Below are 23,463 nucleotides of genomic sequence, written 5' to 3' on the forward strand. Positions count from 1 at the left end.
TATAAATACATGATGGAAGATAAAAGAACATTGGGCTAATGAAAAGACACAAAGTTAATAGTCCACATACAAAGTAATATCCATATACATTTTGTCTTTTAGATTTCAACAAAGATATTATTATGTCAATTCATATTGTTTCTTAAGAAATCAATTAAGATGACCCAATTAAGCTTATAATATCCAAAAATATTGTGCAATTCTATTTTCAATACAATAATAAATGTGATTTCTTTATTGCTATAATTATAGTTTATAATGACAATTACAATATCCTAGTTAGGTATATTCATCTTAGTTTAGCTTAAAAATCAATTACATTAATTTTTAATAATATTTAAATAAAAATAATAGTAAATCTAATAATTTAATTTTACATATTTTAATATTTAAATAAAAATAATAGTAAATCTAATAATTTAATTTTACATATTTGAACTCAAGATAAATCTGACTTATTTATAGTAACAAAATAAATATATAATTTAATTTTACATATTTGAACTCAAGATAAATCTGACTTATTTATAGTAACAAAATAAATATAAAAAGATATTTTGATATTTTACCACGTGCACTGCACATGCATAAAAACTAGTATAATAAAGATGCATGTAATTAATGAACAGGCTTGGTTATGTAATTAGTGAGAAAATATCTGAGAACTTTTATTCATTGTTGACGGAGGATGTAGATCATTGGTTTTATAAGCTTTTTCATCGTGTGAAGAGCTTTTATCTAATACTATTATAAAAGTGTGTTGGTATGTTAAAACATTTCTTCTAAAAATGCCCTCCAAACCACATACATGCATCCACAAAACACATACTTGCATACATATAAACATAAACACATACATATACATGCATACATTCTTAATAATGGCATAACTCTCCTATTAATTGTCCACTAATATTAACTTCTATTTTTTATAACCCCTCCACTAATCCAATATTAATGTTATCATAAAAAATTTGCACACATATAAACACATACATATACATGCATACATTCTTAATAATGACATAACTCTCCTATTAATTGTCCACTAATATTAACTTCTATTTTTTGTAACCCCTCCACTAATCCAATATTAATGTTATCATAAAAAAAATTAAGATTGTAAGTTGTATTTGACATAATAGTTGAGAATTAAATGCACACACATATGACAAACTAATAATATACGTTTCAATTTGCAAACAAAGTGTTAACTTAAAATGCTTATATGCATACATTCTTAATAATGGCATAACTCTCCTATTAATTGTCCACTAATATTAACTTCTATTTTTTGTAACCCCTTTACTAAAACGCACATATGACAAACTAATAATATATTTTTCAATTTGCAAACAAAGTGTCAACTTAAAATGTCATTAGTGCATGCATTCATGCATACTTGAAATGAGAGTTACATTTTCAATTGTAGTTTTTATTTAAGTGACAATTACATTTGATTGTTACGGAATTCAAAGAGCCTGCTTTTTATTTATTTATCATAATAGCCCTTACTTGCAACCTATATAAATTCACTCATTTGTTTAGATTTACACTCACCTCTTACAACCCTAACAACATCCTATACTCACCCCATGACTTTACTATGATATTATTTGGATGATACAAGCTCGCCAGTGAAAACATTATCCCTTCAGAAGAGAGAACGACAAAGGGGTGAAAACAATTGGAGTTGTGCTGAGGAAGTACTGAGCTTTACTCGGATTATACTTTATACTGATGTGATTGTTAGATTGACGGCTATATGTGGATTGAGGATACGATTGATACAAGGAAATGTGAAGAATTCGGATTGAGGCTAAAGTTTGAGGTCTAATTTGGTGGGGTTTTAATAAACTTTTTTCTATTTCTATAATTATTACTATGTACTTAATTGTGATTTGAGAGAAATATTGTATTATCCATGAACTTAGTAGATATATTTTTTGTAGCATGTTACTAATTATATGATAATAGAAGAGAGAGAAGGTGAAAGTGAGAATTTTATTTTGTTATAATAGATTAGCAAAAATAAAGATAATTAATATAAACTGGAATAGCATGACACACTTAACATAAAAGCAAAGAACAAACTTGGAATTTTTGTCTTTTGAAAAAAAAAATTTATATAATAAGTATATTATAACCTCCCTATTGTTAAAACTATATTCTAAATTTGCACATAAAACTACCAGTAGTTATTAAATGTCATTCATTATCTTAAATTATAAAGTAAATAGAACTATGTCTTTTAAGATTAAAAAAATTGTATCTTTTGGGTATTCCATGATTTGTCGATGTTCAAAAAATAACCCTGAATTTTTTCACAAACAACCATGGATCTTCATAATTTTCACAAAGACCATTGAAATTTCATATATTTATAGAAAAATACTAAAACTTCATATTTTTTACAGATAAACCCCTATATAGTTCATATAATTTCATATAATTTTTTATAGATAAACCCCTATATAGTTCAAAACTTAAATCTTAAGAAGATTGAAAGAAGTATATGATCTAAATTGTAAGAAAATTATAAATAAGTCCTCAAATGTTGTTATAACTACATTCAAAATGAAACTCTTTCATTAATTAAATAATGAATTGTGTAAAGTATTAGAACATAAAACAAATATGTCCACGTGCAATGCACGTGCACTATACTAGTTTTAAAAAATTGTTTAGACTTTATTTTTAGACCAAGTTCCTTTGCCTGATGTATAGTGTCCAACTATGAGATCAACCAACGATAATGCATTATACAAATTCTTAGTTTTCAAACAACACTAATAGTTAAAAATAATTTTAAATATATGAGGGTCTAGCTAAGTTGAATAAGTAGTATCCTAATGTCTCAAATTCAACTCTCTTGACGAGCACCCATAGAAATTTCATTTTCTGAAAATACCCTAGATCATGAGAAGTTCCGTCACCAAACCCAAAATAAAAAAAATGAAAATAATTTACCTCAACATTAATAAGTTTTCGAAAAAAATGAACAATTCACGCAAATGAAATGAAGGCCAATGAACCTATCAAATTGCTTCTTTGGAAACAAAAATATCTGCCTATCTATCCACTCACCAGTAAATCAAACAAGCGGCTCAGATTCAATGGTCTATTACCATCCCTTAAAACATGTCAGCCACCCATAATCCACACCCTATAATCCTATTTTCGAGCTCAAAACTTGGAGGTGGGTTTATTATTTTTAAAGGAATCTGGCTTGTTTTTAGAGACGTGGTTTCCCACTTTTCTAATGAAGCAAACAAGAAAATGACAATTATTTGAGAAAACGCTTTTTTGTATGGGCGTGTCGGTAATTTTTCTAGGGATTCACATTTTTTTATTGAACAAAACAACTTAAAGCTTTTTGTGATAATAAATAGGTTAAGGCGCGCGATGTCTTTTTTTAGAAGAGCCATAAGAAAGCTTAATTATCTTTTTAGAGTCCATTAGTTTAATGGACGTATAACTTATAGCTCACGCCAAAATAGAGGGTGCATATTTTCCCCTCAAAACGCAATTCAATTCTTGATGATAAGAAACCTCATGTAATAGTTATGTGAAAAAGAAAGAAGGGAAGAATTGAATCTACGTTATGTTTTTCTTCTTATACCAAACAAATGTTCAAAAAGTATTAACTCTAATGGTTAATTGTCTTCCCTAGATCTTTCTTTTCAATTATTTCTCTAATTATGAATTCTTACAATTATTAAACTTGAAACAAGGCTGAAAATTATAATAAAGATACATGTAATTAGCAAACATGTTTGATTTTATAATTAACGAGAAACTATCTGAGAAATTTTATTCATATCATTGACTGAAGACGTAGGTCATTAGTTTTTATGAGCTTCTTTGTGTGCAAAGAGCCTTTCTAGAGTGTCCGACTACGAAATCAGCCGGTAATAAAACTCTATACAAATTCCTTACTTTCAAACAACACTCATATTAAAAAAAAAAAAACTGAAAATGGTTTACCTCAACATCTAGTTACTCAGGTTAATTCAGTAGATTTTTTAATATGAACATTCACACAAATAAAATGAAGTCCGAGGAGCCTATCAAATTGCTTATTGGGAAACAAAAACATCCGTCCATCCATCCGTCTACTCACCAGTAAATCCAAACTAACGGTTCAGATTCAACGCTCTCGCGTCGCGCCGTCACCTAGAACACGGTGGCCGCGCAAAATCCACACCCTATCATTCCAGACTCAGGTCCTTCGATTCTTTTTCCATAAAAGTTATTTCTCCCCGCTCTCTTCTACGACGAAACCCCCCAAATAACAAAAAGAAAACCCTAATCTCGAAATTGTCACTTCATTTCTCAATTCCTAAGGCTTCAATTAGAAGAAAGTCTAGGATTTTAGGGTTTGCAATGGCCGATGTTATGGACATGCCCTCGGAATCCCAGGATCGCGGGCGAGAGAAGTCCCTGGATGAGTCGCCGCCGCCTCCTCCGCCTCCTCCGAGGAGAAGGGATCGGGATTATCCTGCGCTTCCTCCGCGTCCGCCGATGGGATCTTCGAGGGGCGATAGAGATCGCGAATATAGAAGGAGGAGTAGTCCTAGCCCGCCGCCTTATCGAGATCGCCGTCATTCTCCTCCTCGCCGTTCGCCGCCTCCTGGAGGGTTCAAGAGATCGAGGAGGGACGATGGAGGTTATGATAGAAGACGAGGGAGTCCAAGGGGAGGGTTTGGATCAGATGACAGGTGAAAACTTAATAACAGTTTCTTACCTTGTGAAAGTGAGGAGGGAAAAAAACCCCCCTTAGGGTTTGCAGTATTGTTCGCTTGTATTTCAAGAAAAACGATCTCTTGTTTATCTTGAGATGGGAATATGCAACTCGGGGAACTTAGGGCTTAGGATTATTTATTTATTTTGTTGTTGTTGTTGCTATTATGTTCAACATGATGATTTTATTGTTGTCCATGCGTTTTGGTGTTAGGTATGGTTATGAATATGGTGGAGGATATGACCGAGGTGGTCCAGGAGGCAGGGGCGGGTATGATGATAGGCCTCGTGGTCGCTACATGAATCGTCAGTCAGGTAATTGGAACCTTCTTTTGGTTGCTTCTTTGTAAAATCCCTACTTTAGAATTTATGACATATCACTTTTAATTTAGTGTCTTACTATGAACAACCTATGTGGTATGCTCATATACAAGCAATAGAAGGTTCTGTGGGTAGTGTCCTCCACATGTTTTTTGTTCTTTTGGCAGTGGTGGTTATGGTGGTGTTAATATTAAGTAGCAATCAACTACAAATAATTTTTTTATTTTTTATTTCTTTCTGATGGTTTATGTTTATGGATCGAATATACCGGCATGCTTCAAATTTGTGATGATAGTAGCTAAATTGGTTTTTTATTCGTATTTTATTTACATTATAGTAGTACTGAACAAAAGTGTCTAAACTTGTACAGCCAACTATTAGACTCTTCAAAATATCCAAAGTACTTTAAGGCTGTATTTTCGAATCTTGTCGTTTGCCACTACCCCTCCTGTAATGCCCCTACTGGACGTTCTTTGTCCTTGTTTTCCACAATTTCTTTCATTCATCTGCAATAATTGTCTATCCCTAGTCATTTTCGAGTGGCATTGCAGGTTAACATTTTAAAGAAATGGCGTGCATTGGGAAAAATGATGTATGTTTTTTATTGTTCAGGTTGTACTTTGTTTTACATATTACTAGTAGGGATTTGCCATTATCTGATGTCATATCAAATGCATCAAACTCTATCTAGTGGGCATCATGATAATTCACAAAGAAAGGACCATGACATCTATCACGTGTTCATCATTTGAAAGTCACTTGAAGTTTGCACAGTTTAGTGTGTGTTATAATTTATCAGCTACCCTTGATACCCTCAAGGTTGCTGATAGCGGATCGCGGCGAGGTACCGCTAAGGCTATATCGGGCTATTGCGGCGAAATCGCGGTAAATAGCGCACAGTCAAATAGCGGTCAAATTTAAATATATTTAAATATCCTAAATAATAAGAAAATTCATAAAAAAATCTAAAAATTCAATTAGTTATAAATTTCTTGTATTATCAATAAATAACAATTAATAAGCTTGTTGTATGAATGAAACTATGAAGAAATTCAAGAAATATAGCATCATAATATGTGTGATGGGTTTAGCCGCTTTTAACAACAAAAATCCGCTTTTAACCGCGAAAATCCGCTTTTAACCGTGAAAACCCGCTTTTAACCCGCTAAAATCCGCTTTTACGCGCTATTCGAATGAATAGCGGATTTTCCCGCTTAAGCCAGCCGCGAAACCCCTACGCGTAGCGCTGAAGGGTCGCGACCGCTATTCGCGCCGCTATAGCCCCGCTATTGGCCGCTATTTACAACACTGGATACCCTTTCCTCTATAATAATGTTTGAGGTATAGTGAGTGTTTCAGGATGTAATTTGAACATCGACCTAGGTGGCTACCTGGATGGAGTTGACACTCAAGTCATTGTTGTTAAGTGATACTTAAGTCATTGTGATTTTGGGTAAGAACTTTAGCTAGACACTTCCACGTTAAAAACAAAAAGATAACGTGTTCCTACCACCCACCAAATAAAAAAACACATCCTATACATCATTTATAACAATAAAGATCTAACACTCCATCACGAATGTGCAGAAACATTATTGAAGTTAAAGATCCAAAGAGATCAATTCTCAAAAATGTTGGGATATCAAGAGCATGAGCAGGACACGGATATTTATAACTATTAACAGATCAAGACAAACATGAACTTTGAGTCTTTTTTTAACAGAAAATAACTATCAAATATGCATAATTCCTAAATTTTTATGTATTAACAGCTGACTGTGCATAATGGACAACTTTGGTAAGTTTAAATAAAATGCTTAAAACTCATTGGTGGACATGAAGCCCTCAACACAATAATCTCTCGTTCTCATTCTACTATCAAATCAAAATAAATAAATATATATGAAACTTTGCCATATATTTATAAACATCCATGAGTTGATTCAAATAGGATAAACAATATCAAACAATTATCTCAAGGAATTTTTAACCAGCACTATAATGATTTCTGCTTAAATATCACGAATCATCCAAGTAAAATCATAACCAATATATTAAAAATCAAACAATTATCTCAATAATCATAAAGCAATATATTAAGAAAATCTGAAATTTGATTGACACCCACATTCAAACATATTATAATTCAAGGTTATTGATAGCGGATCGCGGCGCGTCGCGGCGAGGTACCGCTAAGGCTATATCGGGCTATTGCGGCGAAATCGCGGTAAATAGCGCACAGTCAAATAGCGGTCAAATTTAAATATATTTAAATATCCTAAATAATAAGAAAATTCATAAAAAAATCTAAAAATTCAATTAGTTATAAATTTCTTGTATTATCAATAAATAACAATTAATAAGCTTGTTGTATGAATGAAACTATGAAGAAATTCAAGAAATATAGCATCATAATATGTGTGATGGGTTTAGCCGCTTTTAACAACAAAAATCCGCTTTTAACCGCGAAAATCCGCTTTTAACCGTGAAAACCCGCTTTTAACCCGCTAAAATCCGCTTTTACGCGCTATTCGAATGAATAGCGGATTTTCCCGCTTAAGCCAGCCGCGAAACCCCTACGCGTAGCGCTGAAGGGTCGCGACCGCTATTCGCGCCGCTATAGCCCCGCTATTGGCCGCTATTTACAACACTGGATACCCTTTCCTCTATAATAATGTTTGAGGTATAGTGAGTGTTTCAGGATGTAATTTGAACATCGACCTAGGTGGCTACCTGGATGGAGTTGACACTCAAGTCATTGTTGTTAAGTGATACTTAAGTCATTGTGATTTTGGGTAAGAACTTTAGCTAGACACTTCCACGTTAAAAACAAAAAGATAACGTGTTCCTACCACCCATCTGGCTAATGTCTATACCTCAGAAGCCACACTGGTAGCCTACTGCTGCGCCATTGCCTTGGCATTACCGTTCTGGTGTCCCACAACATCTCCCTCTAAGGTGAAAAAAGAGGGGGCAAATGGGTAGGGCATCAAGCCCTACTTTTGCAGGAAACATTACGGGTTTAACCCCACTTTTGTATAAGTGAAACCTATGAAGTAGATTAAAATTCGACATGCTTTGTATACACAAATTAGGACTTCTCCTAGCCCATTTTCTTCCTTTCATTTACGGGTCCGTAGAGACAACAACAAGGCACAAATGTGACCATGGGGTGGTGGCACGTCAACACGCGACCTAGGTCCTGATAGTGGCGGGAGATGGAACTAAGATGTGTCTCAAGTTTTCTTAATTTAATAAAGAAGGGAAAACGTTTTCTTTGCAGGTGGCAGGGCAGTAGATCAACTCTCCACAATGCCTGGCGCCTTGTAGACACACATATAATAGAGCAGGAAGTATTTAGAAGGCGGCAAAAAGTCAAAATAAAATGGGGATCCTGAACAGAGAACTGAGAACCAATTATCACTGGGATGCATAAAAGAAAGCTATTGAGCAACTCACTAGAAAAATAGCTAAGTGAGAAGGAAATCAATAAAATTATTTGTTCAACACATGATTGGATTCTATAAGGCTCGGATGAAGTTCACTTGACCAATCTTTCTAAGGACAAGCTCCACTTCATTCTTAAAAACATGTAACCGCTGTCTGTATGAATTGTAGTGGTTTAGAAAAATGTTAGACATGTCTCGATGTCAAGAGGCACCAATGCCTCGAGCTTTGTGCGTTGCTTACAATCCCTCTAAACTTCCATTTAATTTAAATTCCTACTATACTAGAGGGCTTAAGTGTCCACCTAGAACTTCTTTTGCAACACTTATGAAGTGTTGTCATCCGCTCATTTTCAATTTCTTCTTATTTAATACTTTGCTTTGACCAATAGTAAACCATGTATGCCCCTGTTTTCTGAATTTCAAAAAAAAAGAAAAAAAGAAGAAGAGAAGATCATAATAACAACAATTAAGAAGCAATGATCTACACTATATTAGAAGCACGTGGATATAAACATGAAAAAAATGCATAAAATCAGTTGTTACTCACTTGGGGCTAAAGCATTTACGCATCATAGAGAACAACATAGAGAACATGGCTTTTTGAAGTGGAAAAACCAACTTGCTAATGTCTAATATCCGTTGCCTCTATGACCTTTTGAACTGGAAGAGGAGAGGTAATGTGTTTTTAGTGATGCGCTAAAGTCCCTTCGGATTTTGTTTAATTAGTAATCGATCTAATCTTCTTGGCTTTGATTTCATAACAATTTGATTTTTAAAGAATGAAGACAGACATATAAGCAGCTCTGCATGATAGTAGCATATCACTAGTTTGATACAATAATCATCTACATAATTTTATGCAGCAATACAGGTGGCTGCATGGACCTTGTTTTGTAATAACAGTAAAAGCATAGTGGATGCTGTTATAATTTTTTGGTTTGATTTTTTACATAAAAGTATGTCGTAGTGCTTATCACTTCTTTGAAGTTTCTTAACTTTTCTCGTCGCAGTTCACGTGACTATTCTTTATTTATCTTTTTTTCCATAATATTATTGGAGCTGTATCAATATCAAATTTATGTTTGCAGTTTGAAGAAAATCGTCTAAGTAGATTGTATAGTAGCATAAACTATACAAGTTTCTTGTCGATCCCACTTTCTATTGTAGCAGCAATTTTCCTGCTCAAGTTGTATTTTAATATCTAGTGTGAGTTGCCAAACTATCTGTTTATGATTCTATTTGAGTGTTGTTGTAAACCACTTTTCTCAAGTCAAAGGTTACTTTTTGGTTATGAGGCAACAATGTATAAATTATAAACAGAGTGTAAGTGGGTCTTATGAGGAAGGCCTTCCGTATGGAACCCGCTTGTTCTTTTGTTTAACTGTAAACATGTATTTCAGTAAGCGGACAGGAAGTATTAACTGTTTTTACTGAATACTTTGAGGTTCAATTCGAGGACCTTTGCTTGCATCCTGGAACTTCCCAAAAAAATAGAAATAAAATTATGTTAATGTTTTTTGGGCCAACAATGCATATGAAGCATTCTAACAATTATGTATGGCTATCTTAATAGGAGATTTGATCATGTACGTAGGAAATTATGTTAAAACGATTATTGATGTTGTGAAGTTGATGAAGCATGTCGATGCTAATTTTGATTGTTGCCTCCACGTAAATGTCTACTGTGTAGTCATAGGAAAATTATATCAAAACTAGTAACAAATTCATGTTTCTTTGTTATGTGAAGCATAGTGAGACATGCATTTAATTACCTACACAATAACTTCCTATACTCTTTCTAGATTACATTAAAGAAAAACTTTACCTAGGTTCATTTGAAAGAAAACAATATTTTGTACTTACACCATAGCAGCGTTCGGTGCAGCATTCAATGGTGCTTATTTTGGTTGCTAACACCACAATGTCTACTTAAATGCCTACCTGAGAGTTTCAGAGAAATTTTAGTGACAATTCATAAACAAATTTCATGTTTCTTTTCTATGTGAAATACAGGGCATCTGCATTTTATACTTGCTCCATTATATCTTTTATGCTATCTGGAATGCATTGAAGAAAGAACTTTACCTAGGTATTTGGAAAAACATAGTTATATGAGTGCTTAGCTTTTGATACCAATATTTGGCCGAGTAGTTATCTAATGCTTTATATTAACATTGTGGACTTCGTTAATATACAGTTTCACTAGTTTCCTTAAATTTAATGCTTATTCATATCCTTTCTTTTTCTTTTTCTGAACCTGCAGATTGGCTTGATTCAGGTCGTGGTGGTTATGGTGATAGTTCAAATGCTGGAGGCGCCCGGAGGTATATAACTTTGAAATTTTTTAGAATTAGTTCATGATCATTGTTTTTGTTGGCTATTCGGTTACCTTGAAGTTCTACTAGATCACTTAAACAATCATTTTCTCCGGTTTCTTCTATGTTTGCGAAGGTCAGTTGATGAATAATCATTAGTCTTATTTGTATGGTCCGTGTTCACTCCTGTTTTCTGCCGTTTCTGACACCACCTCTGATTAAATCATATCTCCTTTAACCTGAGTGGAGCACATGTGGGAAAAATTCAGCAAAGGCATTAGTTGAAAAAGAGCTTGAGTCTTTGATAAGTGCAAGAGTGCAAGAGAGAGTCTCCTTTCTGAGAGATAAAGGTGTTCGTAATTTCTTGGTTTGGCCATTTGGATGTGCTATTGCTATCACATTTGACATTGAGTTATTCCCAGTGCTACTTGTCCTGCAGGATCTGGAAGAGTGTTGATATTGTGACTCACTATGAGTCTTTGACGAGTGCAAGAGTGCAAGGGAGAGTCTCCTTTCAGAGAGAAGTCAGTGTGATTTCTTGGTTTGGCCCTCGCTATATCAACTGATGCTCTTGCTGAACTTTTCCCACTTGTCGACTGCTCTGCTGTTTTTATTTTTGCCTAATAGGGTATACGTGATGGTGTAAATCTGGAAGCAGTAGCATTCTGTGAGAGTTTCCACTTTCCCCGATGCCAGACTGTCCTTTCCCCCCTATATACTTAAAATCTTCGCCGCTTAACTTGATCTTTGTGATTATCTGACAGCAGTATGAAGTATCGCCCTCTGACATTTCATTGCTCCCTTATTTCTTTATATGCTCGTCTTATCTTCTGGAGATTGATGCTAGGAAGCTTAATGAATGATTAATTCATTGTGTCATCAGTCTTATTTTGAATCTGCTGTCATTAGGTACAATAACATTTTTTCTGACAAACAGCATAGTATATCCGAGCTATGTTCATTATTAGAAGGTTGTTACAAATATGCTTTAGTTCTCTGCTAACACTACTTAAAATAGTTGCTCTTGATCTAGCAGCTGAGCATACCCACACTAAGTTGATCATCTAATTTATTCATCATATACCTTTCAACACTTATTCTTTACATTTTTTGTTGTAGGAAATTATATGTTTCCATTATGAAAATATTCAGCCAGTAAACTGGCCCATCGTTTCTCTTAAATTGTTAAACATGATACAGCCAAGATACATGCACGTCTGCAACAATGTGCAGGAGGTGAAGAAGAATTTCTGGAGGATGGAAATTAATGAGATCATCAATTAGCTGTATTTGGTGCTTTTTGAAATTTTAATTTCCTTTTGTTTGGTGTGTGTGGCAAATGTGTGGTTATTGAACCCTTTTCTTCCAACTCCTAAACAATAGTTGATTTGTTATTTTTTAACTTCCTGAGAGTCCATGCTTGTTTAGGATTACCTTTTCGCCACCCAATCAGTTATTCTCCCTTTTTCCTCTTAAATTTCTCACTTATTGCTCCATTGCACATTTAAGGATCTTTTTCTTCTTTTATCCTTTATCCTGTCTGAAGCTACACTTGAGGTTATGGGGATGCATTCATATCTTAGTTTCTGGTGCATCTTCACTTGTCCATTTCAGCATCCTCTCTCAATATTAAATGTTCGGCTGTGGTACTTTTTTATTGCTCGACATTTTGACCCATAAAAGCATGGCTAGCCCGTATGTTCATTTTGTAAAGACTTATCTTCATTTCATTGATATTCTAATTCCTAAAATTACATCATACTTTAGTAGCACTTCTCTCATCCTGATCTTCTTCTGTGAATATACTCTTATTGTCAGCATCCCTGTTAGTGATCTTTTTTAATAGTGAAATCATGTCAGCCCTGGTATTGATATGAACTATAACCTTTGTCTCATTGTTTCCCTCACATTAAATTTTATATATTTCACTAGAATATTAGCACATGCAATATTAAATTACTGTCTAAAGAGTTCTGGTTCATGCATATTAATTATGATATAATTATTTAATGTGTATTTATAGTATCTCCAGTAAAAAAAATCAACCAAAAAAATGAGAATTTATTGAAAAATGTATATCTTTTATGCATCTAAAAAATTATTATTGTATCCTACATAATAAGAGAAATGGGATTGAGCTTAAGGGTGTGTTTGGATTTCAATGGGGTTGGAAGTTAAGGGAAAATAGGTAAGAGAATGGAAGGGAAGGGAAGGGAGTTCCCTTCCCCTTGGTTACACCCCAATTTGGGGGTAACAAATTAAGTTCCCTTCCCCTTGGTTACACCCCAATTTGGGGGTAACAAATTTTATACTATTAGGGGGTGAACCAATGGGAACTAGGGTGAATAACTTCACCTCCTAAATGTTCCCAAACAAGGTGAATGGTTCCCCTAACTTCCCTTCACCCTTATTCCCCTCAATCCAAACAAGCCCTAAGTGCATATAATAGTTTATAGATCACAGGAGGATAAAAATAAAACAAATTCTAGTTTACTTGTTTTTATTTTTTTCTAGATTTAAGTTTAGATTAAAGAAAAATTTTTTATTATACATAACAAAAGCATCCAATTTTATAATTTTATTAACATAATTATGAAAAGAATTTTTTTAATTATTAATCAATATTAAATACATGTTAAATAAGGCTCTTTTTGATAATACAACCTAGATCACATCGTGTTGCGTTTTTATTGCGTTTAATTATATAATTTTTAAAAAGTCACTCATAAAATTTTAAATTTGAGGAGATGGAGGAATGAAAATAATAGAACCTTCTAGAGAAAGGGGAATGGAATATTACATTTGATAAAGAAATGGATTTTAAATTTGGGAAAGAGATTGAAGAATGAACAATAATAGGACCTTCTAGAGGGGGTGATGGAGCCCACATCAATAAGATGTAAACAAATGACTAAACCATTGTCACCTTTTATTAAAATGACCTCCAATTCTATACCTATACTACGATATAAAAAACTGAGTGGAGATAATCCAAAATTTGGATGAGTGGTGGACATATTCTCATCTTCTACCATATTTGGAAGGGCAAAAAGGCAATTTAACAAGGGACCCCCTCTTTTTCTTTTCTCTCTTTATTGTTTTCTAGAATATCACAAACATTTTGTCTTTGTTTTCTCTCTTTTTGGTTTTCTAGAATGTTCCATACCATACTCCTTGAACATAGGATATGTGCCCATAACTACATATCTAATATATTTTAGATTCTAAAAGGAATATAAATTAAAATTATAAGTTCCTGTTAGCAAAAACAATAATATGTATTGCTTAAAAAGCCAAAAAATATACAGTATAAAATATTTTTTTATTATAAGTTTCGTGCATTAGGCACATGCATTTTATTCTGCAACAAAAGAAATAAAACATATACAAATGATATTAATAGATGCTAAAAACCTCAGTTTTCCCTATAAGATAAAAAATAGTTTCCTAAGATTTAAGATATCACATTATAATTATAATCGAACCTATGATGCATTCTTAAGAAATAGGGATTTATTGACAGTTTTGCGCCTATTATATGTGTGTATGCACGTGCGATAATGCTAGTGAAATTGAAAGAATAAAAATCCGTCCTCCACTTTTGCATACCCCTACAATTTCTTTAATAGAGCAGCATAGATTTTCTTTGAGCTGACCATAAATCATTTAGATTTGCATACTTTCTCCTCTCCATCTTGGAAATATCTCTTCTTTAGTCTGACAAACTATATTTAAATTATATAGATTCTAATGAATGCATTTATCATTATTAAGCAACATAGCTCATTGGATTTCATCCTCAACTTGTCTAGCTAGTTTGTTTAAAGCTAACACAGAGAGATAAGGTTTTACTGTTGAGCCTTACTATAATCTGGTGGTGACGAATAATTGTGCTTCCTCAATTATTATCGTCATCTCGTGCAAGTTGATATTTCATCAAACACATCTTAATCACGTCTATATACTAATATACTTATTATTTTCTAGACCTATCTTTAGGAAAACACCATATCATATGCTTTCCTAAATTAGAAATCCTTAAATTTCTTTTTCCCCTTCATGTAATATTTCCATAAATTGTGTTCATAAGTAAAGGCTTGGATGGTGGACTCCTCAGGCATAAAATGAAATTGAATAATATACAACCATTTCTTTACTTATTCCCCCCCTCTCAGTCACTCTTTCTCAAAGTTTTACTAAGTTGAATCATTAGCTTAGTTTGGGTATTTACTCCTAATCACCAGGTGTCTGTCATGGTCTTGTGCACTTCAGTTATTACTTTCCATCCTCTTCTTACCATCACCATTTTATTTATATGCGATAGATTCTAGTCTATAGGTCTTGTCATGTCTTTTGCCTTTTGAAACAACCTTTTGTGCCATCTCGTTGTATACTTATTAATTGCTACCCAGTCTCGTGCACTTCAGTTGTTACTTCCCATCATTCTCTTCTTACCATTGCCATTTTCTTTATATGTCATGGATTCTAGTCTATAGGTCTTGTCATGTCTTTAACCTTTTGAAACGACCTTTTATGCCATCTCGTTGTATGGTCTAACTTATTAATTGCTACCCAGTAATGGACACTGCAGCAACACCACTGCCAAGTACTAGATGATAAATGAGGCAATACATTTTCATTGTGCACTATCGTTTTTCACCAGCTTAGCACAGATTCACTGAAGGAAGAGAATTATGTCAATTTAAGAGTCAATGTTTTAAAAAGCCTCTGCTAAACCCGAATAGGCATGCTCCTAGGCCTTGGCGGTACCTTGGCCGCCTACCTAGCGCCTATACGATATCTAGGCTGCCCACCTATATTTTGGGAGCGCCTAGGTGGTTTGTCTACATGGACTGCACCTTTTAGGTATTGATCGTGATTTCCTTTTTTGTAGCCTTCACGTCTTCCAACCTCCTCCAACTATGAACACCTCCTGTACCTCTCCCGACGTTCAGCGAAACCTCCTTCACCACCATTTAAGAAATCTACATTTAAGAAATCTACATAGGTGTCAGTCCAGCATCTAAGCTTTCCATAACATTGGCATTGGCTATCAGAAATTGTAATTACAAACTAAAAAAATAGGAAAACATCTAGGCTCCCGCCTAGGCTCTAGGCGTCATGTCCATCGCCTAGGCCGCCTAGCGCTTTCTGTAACCTTGTTAAGAGTACTTAAATACTATGGGAATGGTAGGTGTAAGCATCAATTTCAAGTTGCATGTTGCTCCTGTAATCGTTTTAAATGAAGTTTTACCGTAACCTTCCTTTAATATAGATTTTGAACCTGTACTGAATTGATTCAAGTAGGAATCACGAATAGTCATTGGCTAATAAAGTGCTCTGTATATATGGATAGGTAAATGTTTATCCAGATTTAAGTTATTTTGCCCATGATTTATAATATGAATGAAAAATACTTCTAGAAGAGATGGATCAACAGGTTTCCTTATTCATATAAGATATAAGGCGTTGCCATGGCACACTCTTTTCTTCATTATTTCCTCAATAGATGTCAAATCATAATGCTGTTTGAACTTCATAACACTCATAAAATATGAATTATGACCTTGAGTCCTTGAGAATCTGAGACTTTTTTGGTTTTTCCCCCATGTTAGAACTGCTTTAATTTCAAATATGTATTATGTGATTACTCAGTTCCGTTCTTTTGATGCATGGAATCAACTTGGTACCTTTTAGTTTTAAGGAGGCATGCATATTTTGTCCCTTTCTATTTCTAATTGGATTTACATTGCGTATTTAATTTTTATTTGGCACGTGCTGGAACCGAATGCAATACTTGCTCTTTTTATTGCCTCATGTTGGGTTTTATATGAGATATGATTTGCAACACTTGTATAATTTTTGTTGCTTTTAGGGAGGGTTTGATGTCATACAAGCAATTCATTCAAGAGCTTGAAGATGATATATTGCCAGCTGAAGCTGAACGCAGGTAGGTAGATCATATCTATGATGAAATTTTGCATTGACGAGTTACAGTTGTAGTACTCTTTGTTGGTTTCCTGACAGTGGTAATGCTCATCCATGCTGTTACAGTTCACAGTGTCGAGTTAGCTATACCTTTGTATGCTACTTGTTACATTTTCTTTTTGTATATGGATAGCATGTTCATAGAGTGCCTTTATGTAACTCTGTATGGTGTTGTTCTAGGCTCTAGCACGGGATTGCGTGCATGTGCCCCTTTAGGCGTGCTGCATGTGTGCAGAAACCTGTGCATATGCTTTGTGTGTGTGTGTGTGTGTAGTTTAATTAAGGGACTAACTTAGTTGGTACTTGGTAGTTATGCTACTTTTATTCCAGAGCTAATGTTAATTCTGTTTATTAGCTATTGAGGTATTGGATTAATGTGTAGGTATGAAGAATACAGGTCAGAGTACATTTCTACTCAGAAACGTGCTTATTTTGAAGCCCACAAAGATGAAGACTGGTACTACTTATGATTTAAGTGTATTTTGTACAGTTTATATGCAACTACAGTTTTTATGTTTGGACATCTTTCTAACAAATCCTGTTTTTGCCCGGGCTTAATTCTGTTGTGCAGGCTCAAGGACAAGTATCATCCTACTAACTTAGTTACTGTTATCGAAAGGTGAGATGGCAACATGTAAATTTGAACAGATATAGCAAGTGGGAAATTAGAGTATACTGTAAATTTCTCTAATTAAGGTTTTTTCACCAAACAGCCAATTACTCAATACCTCTTACTAGCCAATCACATTTATTTCCATGCCCTAAATTTAATCTTACAATATTTCTCCTTATTTTTATATGTCTATACTTATTGTCTTGTGATATAAAAAGGCGGAATGAACAAGCAAGGGTTGCCGCAAAAGAGTTTTTGCTTGATTTGCAAAGTGGAATTCTTGACCTGTAAGTTTCTCTTATTGGCTGCATCTGTGCTTGGTCATTTAGATCTTTGTCTTAAACTACCTTTCACTTTCACATGTAGTGGCCCAGGTTTGACAGCTTCCACTTTAAACAAGTCAGAGCACGGTAGTGATGCAAACTCCGAGGATGAAGCGGAGAATGGTGGCAAAAGGAGAAGACATGCAAGGGGTCCAGCAAAGGATAGTGATCTTCTTTCTGCAGCTCCAAGAGCTCCCCCTGTCAGTTCTGAATCTCGGCGAATCCAAATTGATATAGAACAAGCTCAGGCTCTAGTTCGTAAGCTTGACTCTGAAAAGGGCATCAAGGATAATGTTCTTTGCAGTAGCGATAGTGATAAATCTGATGGACAAAAATCACATGGTGGATCCATGGGACCGATAATAATAATTCGAGGCTTAACAACTGTTAAGGGACTTGAGGGAGCTGAGCTGTTGGATACACTGATTACCTATTTGTGGCGCATCCATCATTTAGATTACTATGGAATGTCTGAGAGAAATGATGCCAAGGGTCTTCGGCATGTGAGAGCAGACAATAAGACTACTGATGTATCTTCTTCGACCGGAGCAGAGTGGGACAAAAAGCTTGATTCTTTTTGTCAGGAAAGATTGCAGGGTCAGGATCCTTTGGAAACAATGACAGCCAAGGAGAAGATTGATGCTGCTGCTGCAGAGGCTCTAGATCCGCTTGTCAGAAAGATAAGAGATGAGAAATATGGCTGGAAGTATGGATGTGGAGCCAAGGGTTGCACCAAACTCTTTCATGCTGCTGAATTTGTTCATAAGCATTTGAGACTCAAACATCCTGAGCTTGTGATTGAACTGACTTCAAAAGTTCGAGAGGATCTTTATTTTCAGAATTATATGAAGTAGGTGGAGCTTACTTTCCATTGTGAGTTTAAAAATTTTGGGCAGAATTTTCAGAAGAATATACTGACAGTGTTATCTTTGTTGCAGCGATGCAAATGCTCCTGGTGGGACTCCTATCATGCAGCAGCCTGCACCGGTAGGATTTTTCTTTGCTAGTGAATCTAGCGAATAATACTATATGATGCTGGTTTTATTATATTATTATGTTATTTCGATCCAATATGATACTGGTTTTATGTGCTACTTTATTTTTCTTGCATGTGTTACCTGACAAAGTTCTATCACATCCAGAATCACCTCTAGGAAGAGTAAGAAAGAAGAGAAAACAATTATTTGAGTCAAATTTAGTACGATAGTTTGTTCACAAGCACTCATGTGAAGAAAAGATTATTAACTGTTGAATTTGAATTTTCAGTTTTAGATGAATCTGCTATCATGTAGTAAACTTAAATATTAACTGTTGAATCTTCAGTTTGAAACCTGCTATGATGTAGAGATTTTTTTTTTTCGTTCTTTTGCATGCATTTGTTTTCTGATTGCGTTCCTCAGTGAGGAGCCATGTCTTGGGAACCGCAAAGTTGATTTACAAATAGAAAAATAATCAGCTTTATATATCCATTGAATTGTTCTCATGTATATCCCTTTCCATCATTGTCACAAGTTCTATGGTGCCCCCCCCCTCCCCCCCTTTTTTTTTTCTGTAAGGAAGATCTGTTGTTTATTTAGTGTGCTTCTAATGCTTCATGATTGGGAAAGCTATCATTACTTGGTAGAGCTGTAGAGGTACTGAATTTGCAGCATTATTTAAAAAAATTAAGAATAAATTAGTCAACAATAATGTTGTTCTTTTTTGGTTGTATTACTAATTGTCTTTGGGCTTATTACTTAGCAACCGTTTTAAATATCATCTATGATTTCTACTTCAGTCTCCTGTTAATATGACCGATCAAGAGTTTTTAGATATTTGTTTCACTTTTTTATTTCACTTTCTTCTTGCAGCAATAGATTTGTGGCATTCTTGTTGGCAGGTTAACACTGTTCTTTACTCTTTGGTCTATATTGACAATTTGACATGCAGTCACATGTACAATCATTAGAAAACTTTATTATACATTATTTTTTATGAAAGGTTATTGATGCATAACAATGATACGGTACAGTAAGGAACTATATATTGCCTGCATATGTTGCTTATTAGATTACTTGATTTGTACTATACATTCGTCTCAAAATTTTGCAGGACAAGGCCATGCGACGAAGGCCAGTTTCAGATCGGCTGAGAGACGAACGTGGAAATCGTAGGTATGATAGGGCTGAGGGGTCACCATCTGGTGATGCAAACGGTGGGCCTATCGGGGGTCATCCCGATGAGCAAATGTATGATGCATATGGCGGACAAGGATTGGTTGGCGCTCCTCCTTTTCCTGATGATATTCCTCCTCCACCAGTTCTTATGCCTGTGCCTGGAGCAGGGTAGGGAAGCAACATGCTTGGTTTGTGTTTGATTTATTTTCACTTGTCTTATGAAGTAGTGCTATTTTGCAGTCCGTTGGGGCCTTTTGTTCCTGCTCCACCAGAAGTTGCTATGCGCATGTTAAGAGAACAGGGAGGACCGGCTCCTTTTGAAGCAAATGGGGGTCCTCGTGGACGAAAAGGAAGACCTGGCCCTGGCCCACAATTAGGTGCTCCAGCACCAATACTTGCTATGCCTCCAGCAATGCGACACGATCCTCGTCGTATACGAAGGTTGTTCTCGTTAGAAATATCTTTAATTTGATTTATTTTATATTTCAATATTTGACAGCACTTAAAATTCTTCTTATTTTGCTGAGCTAAAACATCGGTTCTTTGTTCTTGTTATAACTAATATGATGATGATGATGCTTGTTAGTGTAAGTTGCACGGGTACGGGTGTGGATGTGGGTATGGGTAAGGGACACTGCAAATTTAATGTACGTGGACACGGCTGAAATGCATGAGATTTAATCATAGTTCTGAGCTGTAGACAACCCTTGCTCTTAAAGCTGAAACAAACTTTACACTTTACAGTATCCAACAAGTTACAAAAATGGAGGTAAAGTGTAGGATATATATCCAAGAAGCGTGTTATGAGTGTTTTAAATTCAACATGCATTGTATAATTGAGTATAGGTCTGAATAATATATGTTTAAGGAGTGCCCAAGAAGTGTCGGGTACAGGTAAGGGAACTACGTCGGATATGGGTCTGGCTCCGGCTCCGTGTTAGAAGCACCGAGGTAACGTAGTTGTTAGCTATTGTTCTCCAAAACAGCATGTGTTCTCAATTTGCTTCTCGGGCCTAGAACTCATAGACCATTGTATCATCTCCGTAAAGAAATGGGTGACTAGAACTTACAAGACCTGAAATGTCTTTTATTCATATATGCTGGTCTGTCTATAAGAGTTTATTTTATGGGATTTGAATCATTGATAAATCGAAGAATTTGTAAATTGCTTGAGATGGTGGAGGATTAGGGAATTTGGTTTAGGGGCTATTTTTGTGAAAAAAAATAAATCCAAATATATAAAAAGGTTGATTTAGGTTCTGATTTCAGATCTGGACCAGTTCAGAATAGCAATAAACAAAAGGGATTTGGGGCTTTAATGAGAGTTTCATAAAGGTTCTATATAATTTTTATGGGCTAGGGTTTTCTCAATGAACTAAGGGTGAAAAAAGTAGGAAGGTGGTAAGGCTTCACTTCTTAAATCTGCCATCACATTGGAGTTGGATTTATTCACATTCCTTTAAAATCTTTCATCTACTATTGTGATATGAGCACTAAACAAAATGTAGCATGGAACTCCAAATTTTCTGGAAATACATCCAGAATTAGTGCTACAGAGATTAATACATAAAACCGGTCATTGAAATTGTTCATTAGCAACAGTAAGTGTTGGCAATAGCCGATAGGTATACTTGGCCAACTGTTCCTGCTAACTCTATATATCATTCAGATTCTGAAGCTTGGCCAAATCGTTCTATAGTAATAGATACATCTTGTTGAAACTTTTCCTGCTAATTCTAGAGCGTTCAGTTTTTTGAAGCTTCTTGCTATCCTATTGTAGAGAAAACCTTTACATAGTTTCATGAATTGTATGGTATGATGACCAAACAACATGCAACATACAATGATATCCTGAAACTCCTAGTAGTGCATAAATCTAGCTTATTGGATTTTTGTTCAGAAACTGTTGTGCTACTCCTCTTTTTTGCTGATTATATGAAATGACCGAGGTAATCTTCATGTCAACTTTGGTTCGTATCTGTTCTTTTTACACAAGAGACTTTGTTTCTGTATATATAGGGAATTTCTGTGCTGAAAGCACAGGGACTATCCGCCTCTTTTATCCGTGCCGCTGATTTCTGCCATTTTTTGTGGTTGCAGTTATCAAGACCTTGATGCTCCAGACGATGAAGTGACGGTTATAGATTACAGGAGTCTGTAGGCTTTTTATGTTTGCCGGATCTGTTAATTTCGGGAGCCAAATTAGTACACAGTGGACTTGGAATATTCTCCGTGAGGCTAATCCCAGAGATTTCCTGGTATTGTACTTAACTGTTTTCTTACCTGACACAAGTCAAAACACGTATTTAAGATGTCTTAAAATTTGTTAGAACAAGGACAACAAATCAAATTGTACTGTGTATTGGTAACCGTGGTTTATGCATCTTGTTTAGAGTTAAGACAGGACGTTTTCCCCCCTTTCTTGGAAGCATGTTTTAGTTTTGCTTGTAGCTTTGTGATTGTGAACTTGCTGATATGTTGATGTTTGAACTGAAAATGAGAAGTAATGTGTGAAACTACTTATCTACATTGTTGATTTTTTCAAGTGCAAATGAATGTGTTTGTTTTTGTTTCACTGGTTTCGAGCTAATATTTTGGGTTTAATGCTGCTAGAATTCGGATGTAATTTGAAGCGTAGAAATGCCAGATGATTTTTTTTTCCTTTTCTGGTGAACATCTGTCTCTTGAATTTGTTGTTAGTCAGGTAAATTGGTAGGACTTCCGGTGTTTACTCCAGAATCTGCATATATAATACACTAAATTGAACCTCTGAATATTTTGCGAGCCTATGCCAATTGTTGGTTAACATGTGATCATCGTACGCGCGTATGCAAATTGATTTATCAAAGGAGCAAATTTTTTTGATAGAATAACTTCCCATCTACGTAGTTTTTGTATGCTAATCTCTTTATATTTGGAATGATAGAAGTACATCCAAATGGTGTTTTTCCTGCAATCAATCAGGGGCGGGCCCCCCCTAACAACCACCCCCCCAAACACCCACACCCATACGCACAAAAACAGCTTACCATTTAGTTCTGACGCATGCATATTAATTGATCAAATTCCACAGCCTAAATACTAAAGGCCTATTTAAATTAAACATCTTCCCCACACAGCAGAGGCCTACAAGCCGAAGTTTACCCCCAAAATCTCAGTCAGATAAATGCTTTTCGGCCGCCCGTATGCATTCAACACAAACGGCCCAAGTCCAATATTGTAATAAAAAATGAGATCCCAAGGCTTCCCTGCTGTCCGCTGAGCTGGAAGATGCGCACGGTGCTTTTTTCGGGTTTTTTTTTCCAATTTAACTCAAATTTAACCAATTTCTTTCAAAAAAAAAAATTCCTCAAATTAAAGAGTTTAAATTTACATCGAGTTTTTTTAAAGCTTTTTCGTCAATTCTAGAGACCAACTACTAATGTATTCTCCAAACTCGTACAATTCTTTTTCCTTTTTAATTCCCATAATTGTTGTCTTCTTTTTTGCTTTATTTATTTACCTATTTATATTGATTTGTTTTGTGAATCCTACATGTAAATAGTTTTATTTAAC

At 34.9% G+C, this 23,463-nt stretch overlaps 1 protein-coding gene across 1 annotated transcript; it reads left to right on the forward strand.

Annotated features, from left to right (window-relative positions):
* LOC109840395 (serrate RNA effector molecule) lies at positions 4,505–22,432 on the forward strand. Its single transcript, XM_020409023.1, has 12 exons — positions 4,505–4,721; positions 4,958–5,058; positions 10,777–10,837; positions 16,704–16,778; positions 17,199–17,273; positions 17,388–17,435; positions 17,648–17,716; positions 17,796–18,602; positions 18,691–18,739; positions 19,844–20,076; positions 20,149–20,349; positions 22,009–22,432. The coding sequence occupies exons 1-12, from the start codon at positions 4,525–4,527 to the stop codon at positions 22,067–22,069; spliced, it is 1,977 nt and encodes a 658-aa protein (XP_020264612.1). The 5' UTR covers positions 4,505–4,524; the 3' UTR covers positions 22,070–22,432.

This window comes from Asparagus officinalis, chromosome 5, assembly GCF_001876935.1.
Source record: "Asparagus officinalis chromosome 5, Aspof.V1, whole genome shotgun sequence".
Lineage (NCBI taxonomy): Eukaryota > Viridiplantae > Streptophyta > Magnoliopsida > Asparagales > Asparagaceae > Asparagus > Asparagus officinalis.

What these genes read in the sequence shown, in the direction of transcription:
- LOC109840395 (XM_020409023.1), top strand. Translation starts at nt 4,525, where the DNA reads ATGGGATCTTCGAGGGGCGATAGAGATCGCGAATATAGAAGGAGGAGT. An exon ending in GGGTTTGGATCAGATGACAG is followed by an intron (nt 4,722 to 4,957) that starts GTGAAAACTTAA and finishes TTTTGGTGTTAG; the next exon opens with GTATGGTTATGAATATGGTG. An exon ending in GATCCTCGTCGTATACGAAG is followed by an intron (nt 20,350 to 22,008) that starts GTTGTTCTCGTT and finishes TTGTGGTTGCAG; the next exon opens with TTATCAAGACCTTGATGCTC.